The sequence below is a fragment of the Notechis scutatus genome, chromosome 1 (assembly GCF_049901735.1).
Source record: "Notechis scutatus isolate UNSWTSFEM ecotype Mainland chromosome 1, rNotScu1.2, whole genome shotgun sequence".
Lineage (NCBI taxonomy): Eukaryota > Metazoa > Chordata > Lepidosauria > Squamata > Elapidae > Notechis > Notechis scutatus.
The window spans coordinates 325,030,507-325,050,594 of NC_142009.1; the positions used below are offsets into that span (position 1 = coordinate 325,030,507).

General features: G+C 43.7%; 1 protein-coding gene across 1 annotated transcript; it reads left to right on the forward strand.

Moving 5' to 3' along the window:
* The first annotated feature begins 1,612 nt into the window (after positions 1–1,612).
* On the forward strand, positions 1,613–20,088 carry LOC113414098 (complement factor D-like). The gene is made up of 5 exons (XM_087952593.1): positions 1,613–1,743; positions 4,933–5,089; positions 8,175–8,319; positions 16,616–16,873; positions 19,595–20,088. The coding sequence occupies exons 1-5, from the start codon at positions 1,686–1,688 to the stop codon at positions 19,766–19,768; spliced, it is 792 nt and encodes a 263-aa protein (XP_087808719.1). The 5' UTR covers positions 1,613–1,685; the 3' UTR covers positions 19,769–20,088.

The following is a 20,088-nucleotide window of genomic DNA, read 5'->3' on the forward strand; positions in this document are numbered from 1 at the left end:
GAGTACCTAGCTAGCATCGCCCAGCTGGCTTTCATGCCAAAGGTGGGACTAGAACTTACAGTCTCCTGGTCTCAAGCCCTACTAGATCCTTAATCACTAGAGGAAATTACCTCTATGGTCTGGTTTACTTTCTAGACTCCTGATCAGGGATAACCATGGAGGATAGTAAAATAATAATAATAATCAAGATAGCTCAGACTGTTTCTATGTGCATCAACCACACCATTTTTTATTTTATTTTTCTGACCAGATCCTGTGGACAGCTTTCTCCCAAGCGTCTTTATTGTCCTTCCCTGGTGCTATTTGTGTGTCCGAAGCCTTTTAAAATTATAATGTTCAGAACTGGACATCACCCCTGCCTTGAGGACTAATTACTGCAAAATAAAATGCGATGATTAATTCTTGTGATGTGGAGCTTTTTTTGGGTTGAGACAGCCTAAGATTGCTTTTGTCATTATGCCAACCACATTTCACAATTGATCCACATTTAGTTGATAACCAAGAATGATTCCAAGATCGTTTTCGCAAGCGATCTCTCCAAACCAGTTTCTCTCACCCAACATATTTTGTAAGTTTTGAAGAGCTGGATATCCTCCAGGCCTTGAGAATCAGCAGGTCTCTGTCTGTTCTTTAGAGGGGATTAACCTGTGTGGAGGAACCATTGTTACACTGCCATTCTTTCATTATTAATATTTAGTATTTCTCTAGTATTTAAGGCACCAGACTACAAACCAGGAGGCTAGGAGTTCTAGTCCGAACTGAGATATGAAAGCCAGTTGGGTGACTTTGGACCAGTCATTCACTCTCAGTCCAGCCCACGTCACAGGGTTGTTATTGTGGGGAAAATAGGAGGAGGAAAAATTTTTATATATATTCACTGGCTTGAGTTATTTATAAAAAGAATGAAGGCAAGATATCAGTGCATACTCACATAGACTGTTTTTACATGTTAGCTGCCAGGAATTGTGTTTGCCAGACAAGCAGTCAGATAAATTGATTAAATAAATATATAGCCTGCACATTTTTGTTTCTGTTTCCCCGTGGAGGAACTTTGTACTTGATAAGGTTCATTCCGTGTGCATGGATCAGTCTGATCCTAGGGCCAAGCAAGCAAGACCTTTCTTTATAATACATTTTAGAAGAATCTGCATTGTCTCACCCGTGTCTCCATCTGAAGCAGGGGTGTCCAACCACGGCAACTTTAAGACTTGTGGACTTCAACTCCCAGAATTCCCCAGCCAGGATTGTGGGAATTCTTGGAGAATTCTGGGAGTTGAAGTCCACAAGTCTTAAAGTTGTCGAGATTGGACACCCCTGATCTAAAAGGGATCATTGGAGGGAAAGAAAACTAATTCGAGTCCCTGTTCGCCCTCCCCTTCTGGTGACATCTCTGCAGGAATGTCTTCAAAGGGGGCGAGTTCAAATTAAAAGCAAACAATTTTCTCAAAGTTCACTTTCAGGGAGATTTCAAGTGTGGTTCCTTCCCAGAGGTTTCTGGGCCAAAACAAATAACAGGGAGTATCATTTATCTCTTTGTTTTGCTGCAAAATGCTGACGTCAAGGACATCACTGGGACTGATAAAAAAAAAGCCCTTCCCGGAAATCCGATGTTAGTCCTGCTGAATTCATGGTAGGGCAAAAAACAGCATTAGATCTGAAGAAAGACCCAGAGCCCTGAGCTAAAGATGGCTAGATTTTCCTTTTGGCTCTTAATAATTTCCTTGAGCATCTTCTCCGTTTCTGGTGAGTTGATTAATACACTTTTATTCCTTCCTCTCTGCTTGCTGTAGCATTTTTGCTGCAGTTCAAAAGTTGTGTTTAATCTTATTTTTTCTCCTTCCTAGCATTTTTCCTGCAATACAGGGTCTACCCTTTTCGGATGTTTATTTTATTTATTGATTTGATTTGATTTGATTTGTCAATCACTTACAAGATAATAGGTACGATGGTGTACTTATGCACGCCCCTTACAGACCTCTTAGGAATGGGGTGAGGTCTTAGGAATGGGGTGTATCTTACTTATCTATGGTTTAACTCATGGTTAATTGAATTATGGTTTATACAATTCACCTACTTTTCTGAACCAACAACAAATTGTGGAGACTATTTTTGCAACCCTAAGCTAGTCTAAAATCTAGGTAGTTATTTCATGATTTAATTAGTTGAATAGCTGAAGTATTCTATTCTTTAACAATTATGAGCAAGAGTAGGTTTCTTGTTTCCCCAAATAATGGATTTTTAAAAGTGGCAGAGATTAGATTTACCAGACCATCTTTTGCATATTAGTGGATTTTAAAAAAACATAGATTTTAAGCAAGTAGCAGTGCTAGGAGATGCAAAGGAAAGTTATGGCAGGTATGGGCTGATGCCACACCTTAAGATACGTGGCAGCTGTGTATTCACTGGAGAGAAAAAAATATTGAGACCATAAATGACACAGGAAGCTACAAGGAACCTCCAGGGAAATAATAATAACAGGGAAATAATAATAACAGCCAGCTCAGTTTTTTAAAAAGAAATGGCAAGAGAGCTTTCCAAAATACAGGTAGTCCTTGACTTATGACCACAATTGAGACCAAAATTTATGTTGCTAAGTGAGACAGTTGTTAGGTGAATTTTGTCCCATTTTAATAACCTTAATTGCCACAGTTGTTGACTTTGCTTGTCAGAAAATTGCAAAGGTGATCACTACAATAGTCATAAGTGTGAAAAATGGTCATGTCACATTTTTTCAGTGCTGTCATAACTTTGAATGGTCACTAAATGAACCGTTACATGTCGAGGACTACCTGTAGTGTACCTTTGCTCATATGCTTCCTCCAGTTCTTTTATCCTATGGAGGTGTTGATATTGAGGCATAAAGGCTGGTCTCTAAAAACTTTAAATATCCTTCCTTACCCATCCTTTTTTTTTTTTTTTTTGCCTTTTGGTGCTGTCCATGGGACTCACTGGAAAAGAGCCTAATGCTGGGAAAGATTAGGGCAATAGAAGAAAGGGATGACAGAGAATGAGGTGGCTGGATGAAGTCTGTGGTGACCCAGGGTGGGATACAAAACAAACACAGTCACAGAAAACAGGTGAAGCCCCTTTTATTCCTTCACTTTCTTCCAAGCCAAAAAATTCCCACGCAAACAGTTACAAGAAGAAGGAAAAAAGCAACACAAACAAGGCAAGATAAGGGCTGGAGGACGTCCACCGATAACACACACTGGGAAGGACGCCAAACTCAGAGAGGAACTATAAACTAGAGATATTTCCACGCTTTGTTTCCAGCGTTCGCCCGTACGCAGGTCCATACTCTCATTCAGTTGTCACAGCTGCAGCCCATGAAGAGGATCAAAGCCCTCTCCTCCCAAGTAGACAACGTCTCTCCATTATCTTCTCCTTCCTGCGTGCCCTTGGAGGGATAGGGGATGGGCCTGGGTCCTCATCTGACTTCTCAGCCGGCCTCTGCCTTTCCCCAGCCTCCTTCCCAACCTCCGGAGCCACACCTCCACTCCCTGCCGGCTGTTCCTCCTCCCCCTCAGAGTCAGTCTCCATCAGGGGCACTATAGAGTCACTGAAGCAGTAGGTGTGAGCTTAAATGGACTCCAGAAGATCGTAGAGGACAGGAAGGCTTGGAGGAACGTTGTCCATGGGCTTGTGATGGGTCAGACACAACTTCACAACCAACAACAACAACCCATCATTTGATTACCCAACCTATGATATAGTTGTACAAAATTTTCCAAAGCCAAATTGAATTGAAAAAGCAATTTGTACTATCAGCCAAGAAATGGAACCTCCATGGATGGAGGTAGTCTATCTCTAAATAGAGTTGGTAGTATTTAGTAAAAGGGCAATACATACCCTTTTACTTTCATCAACATATGGGGGTAGTGACTCTTTTATATATACATATTTATATCAGTGATGGGATTCAATTTTTTTTATTACTGGTTCCGTGGGCGTGGCTTGGTGGGTGTGGCAGGGGAGGGATACTGTAAAATCTCCAGTCAGAGGTGGTATTTGCTGGTTCTCCAAACTACTCAAAAATTCTGCTACCGGTTCTCCAGAACTGGTCAGAACCTGCTGAATACCACTTCTGATTTATATATAAAGGTAGGGCAAAAAACAGCATTAGATGTGTGTGTGTGTGTGTGTGTATACCTATATCTATATCTATATCTATATCTATATCTATATCTATCTATCTATCTATCTATCTATCTATCTATCTATCTATCTATCTATCTATCTATCTATCTATCTATCTATCTATCTATCTATCTATCTATCTATCTATCTATCTATACACATTATGAAAGTGAAGGCCAGAATAAAGGGGACATACATTCTGTAAAATTGATGGGCCTTTTTCATGCAGCTAAAAATGTCATTTTTCCCTAGACGAATTGGCTTTTAAAAAACTACTTTTCAGCCCATTTTAGGGACTGCATCACTGTTTTCATGTGTTTATTTTTTTCAACAAGGCAGGAAAAAAAAACTGTTTCTCCAACACAGTGCTGGAACAGTTCTCCAGGGCCTTCAAAAACAAGGCCATCTCCACATTAGGCAGACTGATGTGATTTTTTAAAAAGCCAAGGTGAATTTAGTTCTAATTTGATGGCTTTTTTCTACTCCAAAAGAGAGATGGTTATCTTTCCCCCCCCCCACTTTATTTCCGGGGGGGAAAAAGCCAATTAATTGCAGGTCTAATTGGACCAGCATAAGGGGCAAAAAAGGGGGTGTTTGATCCAATCCTGCAGCATTTTCATGTCTTCCTTCACCATAGATTGGTAGCCACGGGGATTTTGAATTCCGCATTCCTTTCCCACCAGCCTGTTCTACATATTGAAATGCGGCCCTATGCATGTTCCCGCCTGGGTTTAGGGCAGAAGTAAAGTGGTTTTCCAGGATGCAGGTTAAAACACAGCATTTTCTCCCTCCCAGCGAATCGTCCCAGGGGCCGTATCCTGGGGGGATCAGAGAGCGCCCCCCATCACAGGCCTTACATGGCATCTCTGCAGGAGGACGGGAAGCATCTCTGCGGAGGGTTCCTGATCACCGCTCAGTGGGTGCTCAGCGCAGCCCATTGCTTGGAGGAAACGTGAGTGTGGGGTTTCTCCTCTGGTGACTGAAGATGCAAAGCTCATTTTCCACTTTGGGTAACAGCAAGGAATCGGTCCACCAGTCAGGAATATTTATTTGTTGGTTGGTTTGTCAAACATGTACAAGGTAACAAGTGTAAGTATGAACAGAAACAAGAACAAAGGAGTAAATACAGATGAATGGGGACCGTAAGACAGGGACGGGAGCCACGCTGGTGCGCTTACACACGCCCCCTTTAAGGACCTCTTAGGAATGGGGTGAGATCCACAGTTTGAGGTTGAAGCCGTGAGGGGTTGAGGCTGTAACAACGGAGTCGGGTAGGGCGTTCCAGGCATTGACCACTCTGTTGCTGAAGTTGTATTTTCTGCAATCGAGTTTTGAGCAGTTTACTTCCATATAACCTGCCTCCTCTTGTGCTTTAGACCAGCTTGAATGTTCAGAAATTAGCAGGCAGACAGATGTAATCCACCACAGAAATCCACTCCTTTGCCTACAAAAAGGCAACCATTTGGTGGTATCTGCTGCCTTAATTATTGGCAGTTGTTCAGGGAAGAGGAAACTATAAAAAGAAAAAGAAAAAAAGAAGATGCATGTTGGCAGATACAAACATCTCCAAATTCATTATTAGGTAATATCTTGCTGGTTTTTAGACATGGACACAGTCCCTTTCCCTTATCCCTCCTTCTCCTTCCCCCTCCCTCCTTCCTCCTCTTCCTTCCTTCTCTTCCCTCCCTCCCTTCTGGGGTGATGTTTAAAGTTTGAATAGCTATATTCTTATAATAAGCAGGAGACCCTATACCAGGGGTCTCCAACCTTGGCAACTTTAAGACTTGTGGACTTCAACTCCCAGAATTCCTCAGCCAGCTTTGCTGGCTGAGGAATTCTGGGAGTTGAAGTCCACAAGTCTTAAAGTTGCCAAGGTTGGAGACCCCTGCCCTATACCATTCTAGACAAGTGGCTGTCCAACTCTCTTCTTAAAAACCTTGTGATGGAGCACCCACAACTTCTATCTAGAGGCACGTTGTTCCACTGATTAATTGTTCTCATTGTCAGGAAATTTCTCCTTAATTTTAGGTTGGATCTCTCTTTGATAAGTTTCCACCCATTATTTCTTGTCCGAACTTCAGGTGTTTTGGAGGTCAACACCCACTCCTCTGTGGGGCAGCCCCTCAAATATTGGAAGATACAGAGTGGCTGTGTTTACATAACTATGTTTGCCCTCTGAATCAATCAGTTGGAAGACTGTTATCAAGGGATGACTTGTTGTTTCAGAGGGCAAATACAGTTACGCAAACACAACCACTCTGTATGTAGTATATTCAGCAAAACTGTTTATTTAAACAAGCCCCACAGTGCAAACTTAGCCAACCTCATATGTAGTTGGTTGGTTGGTTGACTCATAAGTTTCCTTTGATTAACTTTTTATCTCATTAACAAGCTATATCCGTGATAGTGAAACTATGGCACACATGCCACAGGTGGCACGCAGAGCCATTTGTGCTGGAACGCAAGCTGCAGGCAGAATTACCTCACGGCGCATGCACGCGCCTCACAGCTGATTTTTGGCTGGTTTGAGGCCTTTTTTGGCCTCCCAGAGACTTGAAAAAATCCTCTGCAGTCCAAATAGCCCATTTTGTCAATTCCTGTAATACCAGAAGTGATGAAACGGGCCTATTCGGCCTGCAGAGGCTTTTTTCAAGCCTCTGAGAGGTCAAAAAAGGCCTCAAACCAGCCAAAAATCAGCTGTGAGGGGCAGTGCAACTAAGGGGGTGAGGGGCAAGGGGACTGTGCGCGCATGTGCAGGGGGCGTGGGGGGGCACACATTGCCTTCTGGGTGCTGGCATGCGAGCACGCGCACAATTTTTGGCACAGGAGCCCAAAAAGGTTAGCCGCCACTGGGCTATATCATACGCTGATATGAAAACCAATTCCAAGAAGTTGTCATACTTAGTTTTGACTCAGTCTTCTTAGATGTCTCGCTTTTTAAAATCCATTTATTTTTAATTTGACTTTCCTTCTTGATCAACTGTAATTCTAATAAAAGAGAGTATTTGTAGCTCTCTTTGTAGGGTTGAAATGAACGGTCCTTGGTGCTGTTTGAGTCATCACTAGCACTGAGGATGTTACCTAGTTAGTTTGGGTAATGAAATGTCTGTAAGAAAACAACCAAGCTCAGAGAGTATTAAGTCCTTCAACTAAAATTTTATTACGTTTAGGATCACGAGCAAAACATGAACAGAGCTGAAAAGATTCCACTGAGGTTTTAACTCTTTATGTTTCCACATTTATTGAACAAGAAACAATGAAAATAATCAAGGAGAGAAACAACCTAGAACTAAGGAGAACTTTCCTGACAATTAGAACAATTAAAAAATTAGAACATGCATCAATCTAAAAATGATGGAAGACACCATTCTCCAAAGGGTTGTAGGAGAAGGAGGCATGCTAGAGACCTGTTGACATAGGGGGTCCTGATTATTCAGACTTGTTAAGCCTGAATTCCCCAACGAGTGTTAAGGAAAACAAACTAAACAGAATGTGTAGCGTAGTCAGATAGGCAGACAGGTAAATGTGTGAGATAAGTTTGTATTTTAGTTAACACGCAGTAAAAAACAGATACGCTTGTGCTATCAAAAAATATAGTTTATTCCATTAGGAATTATAGCATAGTCAAAATAAACGGTCCATTAGTCATGTATCATTTCAGTCATTTCAGTCGGGAATACTCAATTTGCAAAGTCTGTGTTAAATAGCCAATGTCAGTTCACTTACAATAAATCAGTCCATATTATCTCTTCTCTCCTTGAGAAATCAACACTCCTTTCTCTCCTCCGTTCCAGTAAGGAAAAACGCAGTCATCAATCCATCCAGTAATTAGGGATCATTAAGCCAGAGAGAGAGAGCTGCAATTGACTTGCTTCTTTTATGGTGCTTTTACAACCACACCCTTAATTACATTCTTATAGTTAAAGTTACACACACTTTAACCAACAAACCATGATAACTTATTTATTATTTTTACCCAAACCAGTTAGGGTAAACAATGTTATCCCTAACAAGACTAACCACAATCTCTGGTGCAGGAAAAACGGGACGCTGCAGGTCCTCTTGGGAGCCCATTCGCTCTCAGAAACCGAACCGAACAAGCGTCTGTATGGAATCCGTCGACTCATTCCTCACCCAGGGAGCAGCGAAGACACCATTCTCCACGATCTCCTGCTTATCCAGGTGGGCATCCCACGGCTTAGATCGATTTTGCCTTTGAAGAAAATGTAATGGCGTGTGGGAAGGAGCTGACGAAGAAGTTCTCCCTAGATAAAGAGGGAACGGGGTCCACAGCTGTATAGTGGTCGGGGAAGAAGCTCACGTGGGTTTCTCCCCCTAAGTTATCAAGCTGTAAAGGTGACAGCAGAACAATCATACTTCGTACCACATGTACAAGATTCTACAGATAGCCCTCAACCTGCGACCACAATGGAGCCCAAAACTTTTGTTGCTAAGCGAGAGAGTTGTTCAGTGAGTTTTGCCCCATTTTATGACCTTGCTTACTACGGTTGTTAAGTGAATCGCCTGCAGTTACGTTAGTAACATGGTTGTTACGTGAATCCGGCTTCCCCGTTGACTTGGCTGGTCAAAAGATCACAGAAAGTAATCACATGACCCTGTGATACTGCATCTCTCATAAATATCAGCCAGTTGCCAAGTATCTGAATTTTGATTATGTGACCATGGGGTTGCTACAATGGTTGTGTGAAAAATGGTCATAGATCACTTTTTTTCAGTGCCATTGTAACTTTGAACAAATGTCAAAGACTACCTGTGTTCTGTCTAATTTCCTATCTGGTTCGCATGGGAAGCCTGACAGAAGTTGCCCTTCTCTTGCCTCTCCCTATGCATCTTCTCTCTTGATCTGAAATGCTTACCAGCCTCTTTCTGTTATCATTGACAAAGCCTCTTTCATCCCAGATATCTCCAGGGGCGGGTTCTGTGTAGATAACAGTCTTCAGCAATTGGACAACTGACCTATGATTATCAAAGTGTACATTCAGTTGTCAAGCAAAGATTACCGTATTTTCCGGACTATAGAGCGCATCGGAATACAAGCCGCACCCACTAAATTTTAAAAGAAAAAAATATTTTTACATATATTAGCCGCACCAGACTATAAGCCGCAGATATATACGTTGTGAAATGAGATATTTACACAGAAAGAGAAGAATGCTCTTCGCATGCGGCCAGACATCTCCAACGTCTCACCATTGATTCATTAACGCCAAGCTTACGTGCAGCAGCTCTATTTCCTTCCTGGATTACAGATCGATTGCTTTCAACTTAAAAGCTGCATCATATGCTTTTCTTCGTGTACTTTCCATGACGAGGGTGTGAAAAATATTTTGCGTTCGTGCATGTCGCGCTGCTTGCGTCGAGTGCGCCAAAAACTACCGGTAGCGTCTTCTTCTTTGCATTGACCTCTTGCGTCTGTCGCGTTTTTGCGCCCCTTGATGGCAGTTAGTGAAGAAAAATCTATAGATAAGCTGCATTGTTGTACAAGCCGCAGGGTTCAAAAAAAAAGTAGCGGCTTATAGTCTGGTAAATACGGTACTTTTATCTGGTCTGACCTTAGTGTCTTCTACTTCTACTGATAATCTTGTTCTTTGGTGTCTTCCCATAACTTTCCCAACCTCTGATTTTCAACTGCAACAGAACAATCCGGCCACCCCATCGTTAGCTTCTGATCCCATGATACTGACTCTGTTTTAACTCCCAGCCATGCTTTAAATCAGTGGCCCCCAACCTTTTTTGTGCCACGGCCTGGTACCGCATCACAAAATGATCCGCGCCCGGACGCATCAGCACGCATGACAAGACAAGGCGAGCTGAGTGACCGCCAGCCAGCCGTCCCCCGCTTCTCCCCGCCACCTTCAACTCCTCCTTTGTACCTTTGTCGATGGGCTTCGGGACGGCTTGGACGGTCGCCGGCTCGCCTTGCCTTGGGTGCTGAAAGAATCCTCGCGCCTTAGTTTCATTCAAAGCTGCCCCCTTCGATGAAACTAAGGCGCGAGGATTCCTTCAGGACCCAAATGCTGCTTTCCAACCAGAAAAGCTCACCCGGAAGCACTTTCTCATCGAAACAAGATGGCGGCGCCCAGCAAACTGGCGGCCTGGTAGAAAATGTTCCACGGACCGCACCGGTCCGGGCCTGGTGGTTGGGGACCCTTGCTTTAAATGACTATCTGTCTTTTTACCTCCCGCAAAAACAATGTCTTTCCTTCTTAAGCCGCCACAGAGCCATCATGTGTCAATGTCATGGTGATCCCGCTTTCAAGCAAGTGACTTTATTCCTTCTCTCCCTCACCTAAGGAGAGGTTCCTATATCTTAGGTAGGTTGTGCATCTTATTGGGAATTCACCTTTAAGACCTTCAGTCAAGACACCTACCCACAAACATAGCAAACTGATTTGAGTCCCACTGGAGAAAAGCTGTCTGGTTTTTTTGTTCTTTGTCTTTTGCAGATTTAACATTAGCCCTTCTGATTCGGGAGAATCGTTTTCTTTCAGTTGTCCCAAAGGTGCTTTTTTTTTTTTGAAGAGGCAGCTGGACTTTCTTCTAATTCTTTGAAGACATTGTGTTTCTCGTCCAAGAAGTTTCTTCAGCTTCTTCAGAGAAGTAAAACATCTTCAAAGAATAACCACCTTTGGGACAACCATGACCTGGATGACTGGGAATCTTCATAGAATCTTCTTCTTTCAGTTTCAACACAACCAGAGTTGTGAAGGAATCTTGTGATCTTCTGATTTGAGCGTACAAATAGTCTTTGACTTATGAACACGATAATTCCATCATTGGCCCCAAACTTCCATTGTTAAGCAAGACAGGAGTTCAGTGAATTTTGCCCCATTTTCTTGCCACGGTTGTTAAGTGAATCACTGCCATTGTCAACACACAGTTCTTAAGCGAATTTGGCTTTCCCATTGACTTGGCTTGTCAGAAGGCCGCAAAAGGGGATCATCATGTGACCCTGGGACACTGCAACCATCATAAGCACAGGCCAGTTGCCAAGCAACTGAATTTTGATCACATGACCATAACGGTCACCATAACGGTCATAGGTGTGAAAAGTGGTCATAAGGCCCTTTTTTCGGTGCTGTTGAAACTTTGGCCACTAAACGAATGGTTGTAAGTCGAGGACTACCTATATACTCTCCACAAGCCCATTAAAAAATTGCTGCTAAGTGATGGTTTTGGGTGATGGAATGGGAGTGAGAATGATCAATGCTCTGGGTGGCCATCCTATTAAAAATATTATTTGCAGCGACAATTTAAGAGGAAACGAAATCCAATTTGGTTTTTCTGCTGACTCTATTACCTTTTGGGACTGTGTGCACCTTGGTCATTAAAAGGTCAAGGGAGGTGTCTCCTTAACGCCATAAGCAGGAGCTCCTTGATTCTGAATTGGGACTGAGGCAGGGGCGGGATCTACTGGTTCGGACTGGTTCGAGTGAACCGGTAGTTCCAGTGAGTGTTTCCCACCCACCACCCCCCGCGCTCTTTCCTGTGTTTTTTTTAGCACAGCTGATTTGCATGGCAGAGCGGTTTTGCCGCGCCTCAGCTGTTTCAGACACCGGCACTGCAGTAGAAGGTAAGTAATTCAGTTGAAAATGGGCTTTTTTTAAACGTAGATCGCGTGCACAAAACTGAACTGGTTGTTACACCAGTTGAATCGCACCACAGGACTGAGGCATTAAAATCCTCTCTTTTCTTTTCTCGTTTTTTTTTTTCAAATCACATTTTGCACAGACCATTGCACACTCACATAGGGTTCTGGGGAGGATGGCATTAAAAAAGTCACGATGGCATTCATAATTGCAGAACAGATAGTTGTGAGTTGCCTAGAATCAAAATATGAGATAGGCAGCCCTGTAAATGAGCATATAACTAAACGCACTGAACCTCATCCTTGTTTTTAGATGCATCCTGTATTTAAGTTTTTAATGTCCTTTTAATTCTATATTTTCCATATACAGCACACGTATGATTAAAAGCAATTGCAGAAAGTGCACTCATATTGATAATTCTCTTTTTTTCTGTTGTTTTCCTTTTGTTGTAATGTTGTACATCATCATGCATTGTGCTATTTCATTGCAATAAAATCTGTATAACATGATTTAAAACAATTAACATGCCATTATTTAAAAAGCTCAAAGTGTTGGAAATAAAAAGAGAAAAGTAAAAGTTCTTTTCAATATTAATTGCCATTTAGGATGTCATTGTTCCAAGCAAAAGATTATTTATTTTTTTATCCAAAACTGAGTGCAGTCTAAGGTTAAAAAAAGGATGTAATTCATATCAAAGTGTTAGTTATGTAATTATAATTTTAGTCTTAAACTAATTACTTAATACAGTATTAATATCTCTGTTGTTAGTATTTGTGCATGTTGATAAAAGGAAATAAACACTAGATGAAGCACATTCAACAAAAATTAAAATTCCCTTTTTATCTTTTTTGTATTGTTTCATGCAAGGTTTTGCAGGAACATGTCCGAATCTTACTAAACCATCATACAAAGTGGGGTTTGGTGCAAACTTAGGTCCTGTTTTATTTTCCCACTTTCAGGATCAACTTTTTTTTTACAACCCTTTAATCCCTGTTTGAGGCAGTGTGGATGGAGCTGAGCATTTGCTGGACAGATTCCCTTCCTGACACCATGTGGAGTTCACAGCAAATATTTTTTCTCTGCCCAGCAGGAAAGAAACATTTGTAGCTACCTAGAATTGATCTCTCAACCTAATGCTCCCCCATTCTTCCTGTTTTATGGCAATAGAATATTGGCTATTGGGGATAAAACTTGAAATTGATGATTTAAATCAGGGTGTCCAACCTTGGCAACTTTAAGACTTGTGGACTTCAACTCCCAGAATTCCTCAGCCAGCAAAGCTGGCTGAGGAATTCTGGGAGTTGAAGTCCACAAGTCTTAAAGTTGCCAAGGTTGACCAGACCCTGATTTAAATGAAAGAATTTACTGCCATCTGTCAGAAATGGTGTAGAGCAGTGGTTCCCAAAGGGGGCGGTACCAGCCCCTGGGGGCCGGTGGGATGCCTTAGGGGGGCGCTAAGAGGCAAGGGGGCTGGCAGGGGGCGCTAAGAGGTGGCAGGGGGCGTTCGAGGCCCTGCAGGGTCACCCCATTGACTGTCGCACCGCTCCGGAGCCGGCGCCTCGAATGCGGCAGCTCCGACGCACCGCATTGTAATGGGCTCCAGGAGGAGGAGGAGGAGGAGGAGGGGAAGGAGTAAAGTGCACTAAATGTGAGTGTGCTGCACAGGTGCTGCAAGAGCAGCGAACAGCCCTGGAGCCGGCTGTGGTGGTGCGCCCGAGAGGAGAAGGAGAGGAGAGGGAGAGGAAGGAAGTCCCCGCCACGGCTTGCCCTCGTTCCTCAGCCCACCTGGATTTCCAAAAACTCGCCAAGAAGAAAGAAAAGAAGCTTTCTCACGCTCTCGGAAAGTCCTGCCTGCTCTCCTTGGGGCTCTTCGCGATCCTTTTTTTCTTCCTTCCTTTTGGAAATCCGGGCTAGCTGAGGAACGAGCGGAAGCCGCAGTGGAGGCTTCCCTCCTCCTCATCCTCTTCCTCTTGTTCTTCAGCCAGCCCAGATTTCCAAAAGGAAGGAAGAAAAGGGGACAGCGAAGAGCCCCAAGGAGAGCACGCAGGGCTTTCCGAGAGAGAGAGAGAGAGAGAGAGAGAGAGATGCAAAGGGAGGGAGAGAGATTCGGCTCAATTAAATTCAATTCAGTTTTGCAAGGATTCAGCAGCGATCTAAGGCAGCAACCTCGTAGCGCTGTGAGGTAACAGCCCGACTGTCACTCCTTTTGGAATGCAAGGTTTATTTGTATATCTTTCCAGAGACAGAAAGAACGTGGCCAAATTTCCTTACAGTTATTCCCTGGGTGTGGGAGTTGGGAAAGGGGGGTGGGGAGTGGGGGAGAAGGAGGGAGGAAGAGGCATAGAGAGAGAGAAAGAGAGAGAGTTAGAGGAGGGAGGGAGAAAGAAAGAAAGAGAGATGAGAAGGACAGAAAGGAGGGAGAGGGAGATAGAGATGGGAGAGGGAGGGAGGGAGGAGAGAGAGAGCAACATGTTCCCCATAGAAAACACAGAAAACCACAAAACCTGGGGGGGCGTGTTCATGCGACTCAGTGGGAGTGACATTGAGTTGCCACGCCCACCCATGTCTTGGGGCTCCCGGTGCTTTGTTTTCTGTGGGAAACAGGTCCAAATGGCACTTTGAGTGTTTAGGGTTGCAGACCCCTGACCTAGGGGGAGGCAGAGGAAGGGGGCCTTTGATCACATGGCCAATCTCCAGGATCCTGCTCAGCCAAGCCCGCCCCTCTTTGTAGTTGCCGTGCCTGACAGCAAGTTCACAGGGTGCCCCTCCTGCCAGGGATCAGCCTCAAGCCGCCCCCCCATCTCGAGGCACTCATGTCATAGAGGGCGGTGCTGTTCCCTCCTTCCCAGAGCAGGGCAGGGTTGAGGAAGCCCAGGGCAGGCAGCTTTGCTCTACTTTTGCAATGTGCCGCCACTGTGTTCAACGCGCCGGCTCCACAGGCTCACCCCACTGAGCCCCTTGCACCTCTCCGGTGCAACAGTCAATGGGGTGAGCCTGCAGTGCCGGCGCCTCGAATGCCTCCCTGCCGCCTCTTAGCGCCCCCAAGGGGGCTGGCAGAGGGGTGCTAAAAGGCGGCAGGGGGCATTCGAGGCGCCGGCATTGCAGGCTCACCCCATTGACTGTTGCACCGCTCCGGAGCTGGCGTCTCGAATGTGGTGACAGCGGCTTTGCTTTACTTTCCCAAAGTGCTCCCGCTGTCGCATTCTGTCTGTCTATCCATCCATACATCCATCCAAAAGGTCTGCTTGCCTGCCTGCCTGCCTGTTTTTCTGTCTACCTACCTACCCATCTATCTACCAATATCTATCTATCTATCTACCTACCTATCCACCTGTCTCTCTCTGTCTCTCTATCCATCCATCCATGTTTGAAGCACCGGCCCCGCAGGCACATTGGGAAAGTACAGCAGAGCCAGTCTGGGAGGGAGGGAGGGAGGGGGAGGGGGAGAGAGAGAGAGAGAGAGACCTGATGCATCAGCTTGAAATGAGGCCTAGTTTAGTCTGAGGCCCTTTTCCACACTGAAAAATCTTTGCAAGGACATTGAAACATCTTTGGCTTCTATTAATTAAAGGTTTTGTGGACGAAACATGGCCAAGACTATCAGGAAGATCTCACATTTTGTTGAAGCTTTAAACAGGATCCATTGGACCAGATCTCCACCCTAAAAAATTACTTTTCCCCAATGTTTTAAAGTGCCAATTCTGAAGAAGGCAAAACCAAATTGTACTGGTAAATTACAAGGAGAACACACACACACACACACCCCTTCTAACCCTGCTGGAGCAGGTGATTGGACTAGAATAGATATCTCCTTATCTTTCTCCTCCCTCCCTCCCTCCTTCTTTATTTCTTTTACTTTCTGTCCCTTCCTTCCATCCCCCCCTCTTTCTTCATCTGTCCCTTTTTCTTTCTTTCCCTTTTCTCTTTCTTTTCTTCCTTCTCTCTCTCTCTTTCTTTTCTCTCTTTCTCTTTCCCTCTCTCAGGCTCACCCCATTGACTTGGTGCACTGCTTCGCTCGGACTTGCTTGGGCAAGTCCCTCCGGTGCAGTGGGCTCAATGGGGTGGACCTGCGGGGCTGGCACCTAAAACGTGGCAGTGCCAGCATGTTTGAAAAGTCAAGCAAAACCAGAGGTCGATAATTTTTGCTGCAAAGAATCACAAAAGCTTCTGGGTTGTGCACAAGAAGGGACACACATGTCAATCCAATTCAGCAACATAAAATAAAGAAATAAAAATAAAACAAATCAACAAGAATCAGCAAAGCATCTCTGATTAGATTTTATTCATTACTAGAATCTAATCAGAGATGCTTTGCCGATTCTAGTCCAATGACCTGCTCCAGTGGGATTAGAAGGGAGTGTGTGTGTGTATGTATGTGCATGGCTGTCAAAACTCCAAAAACAGGTCAAGTAGCTCTGGGGAGGCCAGTCATAAATTAGAACACTTGCTAAACAACCGGCCATTAAGTGAGGACCACTTGTATTTGGTTTACCAGTCACCTGGCCACGCCCACCCAGTCACATGACCACCAAACCACACCTATCCGGTCATGTGACCAGCAAGCCATGCCGCCAGCAAGCCACGCCCACCCAGTCATGTGACCAGCAAGCCACACCCCTCAAATTAGGCCACACCCACAGAAATTTAAATCCCACCCCTGGGTGGGGGACACCGAGGATGAGTTTGTAGCACAAAGGGGGCGGTGGACTGAAAAAGTTTGGGAACCACTGGTGTAGAGTCTCCTGCTTGGGCAGGGGGTTGCACTAAATGACCTACGAGGTCCCTTCCAATTCTGTTAATCTGAAGGAATTGATATCCTGGACCTGGATGCAGTTTGCTTCCTTCATCTCTGGTTCTCTCAAAATTAGCTTGCAGAGCCCGCGGTTCTTGGGTCACATGTGCGGATCCTGCCATATCAGACTGTAAACAATGATGTCCCTGAACATACTCGGTGTGAAGTGGCCGGCTGGGGCATTATTAGCAATACGGGAAAGAAACCAGACAAGCTGCAGTTCGTTCAGCTCAGCATCATCGATCGAAATCAATGCAATATGAGGCGATACCATGACGGCAGCGTGACAGAGAACATGATGTGCGCTGAATCCAAAAAGAAAGATTCCTGCAAGGTGATTATAGGGCTGGTGGGAGGAGGAGGGGGGGAAGAAGGAGGACGTCTTTGTCATGCTAGTCTGGGGTAAAGCAGAATCTAGGAAACTGTGAGAGTGAATTCTCAGCCAAAGTTTCAGTGAGTTAATTAAGGCTTCCCATTGGCCTAAACTCCGCAGCCTTTTCTCACACAAAGCTTGTTCTTCATCCCCTGCTTTCTTCCCATGGCTTCTCACACCTGGTTATTTGAATTGAAACTTGTTCAGGATAGACTGCCTTTGAACATGAATATTGCAGGTAGCAGGCCTGCCAGATCTCACTCACCACCCACAGGCTGCACATAATATATTCAGCCATACTTTATGTTTCTGTGGCTATCCTATTTTTTTCTATGTCCCTATTAATGTATATCTATCTATCATCTATCTATATGTATCATCTATCTATATGTATCATCTATCTACTGTATATCATCTATATCTATCTATCTATCTATCTATCTATCTATCTATCTATCTATCTATCTATCTATCTATCTATCATCTATCTATCCATCCATCCATCCATCCATCCATCCATCCATCCATCCATCCATATCTATCTATCTATCTATCTATCTATCTATCTATCTATCTATCTATCTATCTATCCATCCATCCATCCATCCATCCATCCATCCATCCATCTTCCATCATTTATCATATATCTACAAGAAGAAATTTCCTGACATTGAGGACAATTAATCAGTGGAACAGCTTACCTCTGGAAGTTGTTCGTGTTCCAACACTGGAGATTTTCAAGAACAGATTGGACAGCCATTTGTCCAGAATGCTATAGGGCAGTGGTGGCTAACCCTTTTGGGCTCAGGTGTGAAAAATTGCACGTGCACTAGCACGCACGCACTCATGTGCCAGCACCCAGAATGCAATGCGCCCTCCCATGCCCAGCCCCTGCCACTGCGTGTCAATCCCCCCTCTCGCCACTCCCTTACCTGCACTGCACCTCACAGCTGGTTTTTCGGCTGGTTTGAAGCCTTTTTCGGCCTCCCAGAGGCTTGGAAAAAGCCTCTGCAAGGCTTTTCAGGACGAATTATAGGCCCATTTTGTCACTTCCGGTATTACAGGAAGTGACAAAACAGGCCTATAATTCGTCCTGAAAAGCCTTGCAGAGGCTTTTTCCAAGCCTCTGGGAGGCCGAAAAAAGTCTCAAACCAACCGGAAATAAATCAGCTATGAGGCGCGCGCATGCACAGTGAGGTAAGTTTGCCTGCAGCTTGCGTGCCAGCACGCATGCCACAGGTTCACCATCATGGCTATAGGGTTTTCCTGAGCAGGAGGTTGGATTAGAAGACCTCCCAGGTCCCTTCCATCCCTATTATTCTGTGTGATTCTATGTGTCTATCTGCATCTCTCTCTCTCTCTCTTTTTCATCTCCTTCTCTTTTTCTCTCTGTCTCTCATCTATCTATCCACTTTATTTACTTATCCATTGTATACTAACCCAATAACTAAAATAACTCTAAGCAGCTTCCCAGGACAGTAGAGGGCGAATAATCATGATCCCCAAATGGAGGGTGTTGTTGTAAGTAGGAGTTGCAGAATAATATGATGGAGATAAAGTTATTTTTAATTCCTATGTACTTCCTCTCTTGCCTTTGAATACCTTCATCGTACATCTTAAGAAGATACTCGGTTGATACCTAGGATGCTGGCAGCAACTCGTATCAACCATTGGCCCCAGTCAGTCATATTTGTGATACATCTTTAAAAGTTCAGTTGACTGAGTTTCAAGTTTAATGAATAAAAGAGATAATAATTAATAAATAATAATAATAATATGTACAGAAGAAGAAAGAAAAAAAGGTTGGAAAGATGCTGATGGCCAAATCTGGCCCCAGGTTCTGCCTCGGGTTACTTTTTCCAATAAGCAACCAAGTTGGAAGGTTATTTAAAAGCAATTTATTAGAGTACTATGATAAAGTGCGGTTTCCATATGAAAAGGGGGAATCCTGGGAAATGGATTACATTTACTTTTGTTTGCACAACAAAGAACTTCAAAGCAAAAGTTGATTGGTTTAGAAATAGTCATCTGCCCAATTACATCAAAAGAGTTACAGCATCCAATAATATGCATGCATAGCCATAGAAAAGAGCATTGTATTCTGAATAAAAGCAAAATAAACATTTGCAAAGTAAAAACCATCAAAATGGGTTTGGGTAAGATACAGTACATACTCACTGCTTCCCAAGGTTGGCTTGACTATTTTCTTTATTCATGGAAGCTTGAGAACGATTAAAAACAAAACTGTTATCTACAATCTATTGAATGCTCTCCTGCCAGTCCTGGTTTCTGAAAGAGGCTTTTTCTTGAAGGTTAAGACTTATGGGAAATTATCAGCAATACAGTTGAAAAAGAAAATTTAAAATACAAGAAGAAAAGGAAATGCTTTCTTGCTGCAAATTTTCAGCAATGTTAATAGTAAAAAAAAGCATTCCAAAAATCAAATGGAGAGTTTTTCTTAAAAAAAAAAAAAAAGGACACAGGGAAACAAAATTGGACAACCAGGAATACACACTGCACATAGGTTCAAAATATTTGGCAAATATTTTCTCTACCACATCTTTACAAAGTAGGTCAGTGATAGGAATAGATGGAAGATCTCATTGGACAGTGAGATTTGAAGCAAGGTATTACTAATAATAGTAATATTAAAACTGGGACTGACTCTGATTTGCTTCTCAGGGAGATTCCGGTGGACCTATCGTTTGCAACGGCACTGCTGAAGGCATCGTGACCACCGGATCCACTGTTTGTGGCAATTGGCGGAAACCTGGGATTTACACCCGGACCGCTCCCTACGTCTCATGGATCAACAGCACCATAGAGTCCACCATAGAGTCCACCACAAGTCCTTAGAGGGATTGCTTGGTAGCTCTCAATGCTGAGGCTTCAAGGTGCAAAAGGGGATGAGATTGGACAGCCATGTGTCTAAAATGATGTAAGGTTTCCTACCTGAGTAGGTGGTTGGACTAGAAGATCTCTAAGGTCTCTTCCAATTCTGTTATTCTGTTCTCCCAAGAGGTTCAGAAAGGAACCTCTTTCTCTTATGGAGGGGGGGGGCTCTGCTTTTTTTCTTTTCTTTTCATCAAGGGGCACCTGTACGCCAACCAGCAATGCTTACCAAGAATTATTGTCAGCATGAAATAAATAAATAAATAAATAAATAAATAAATAAA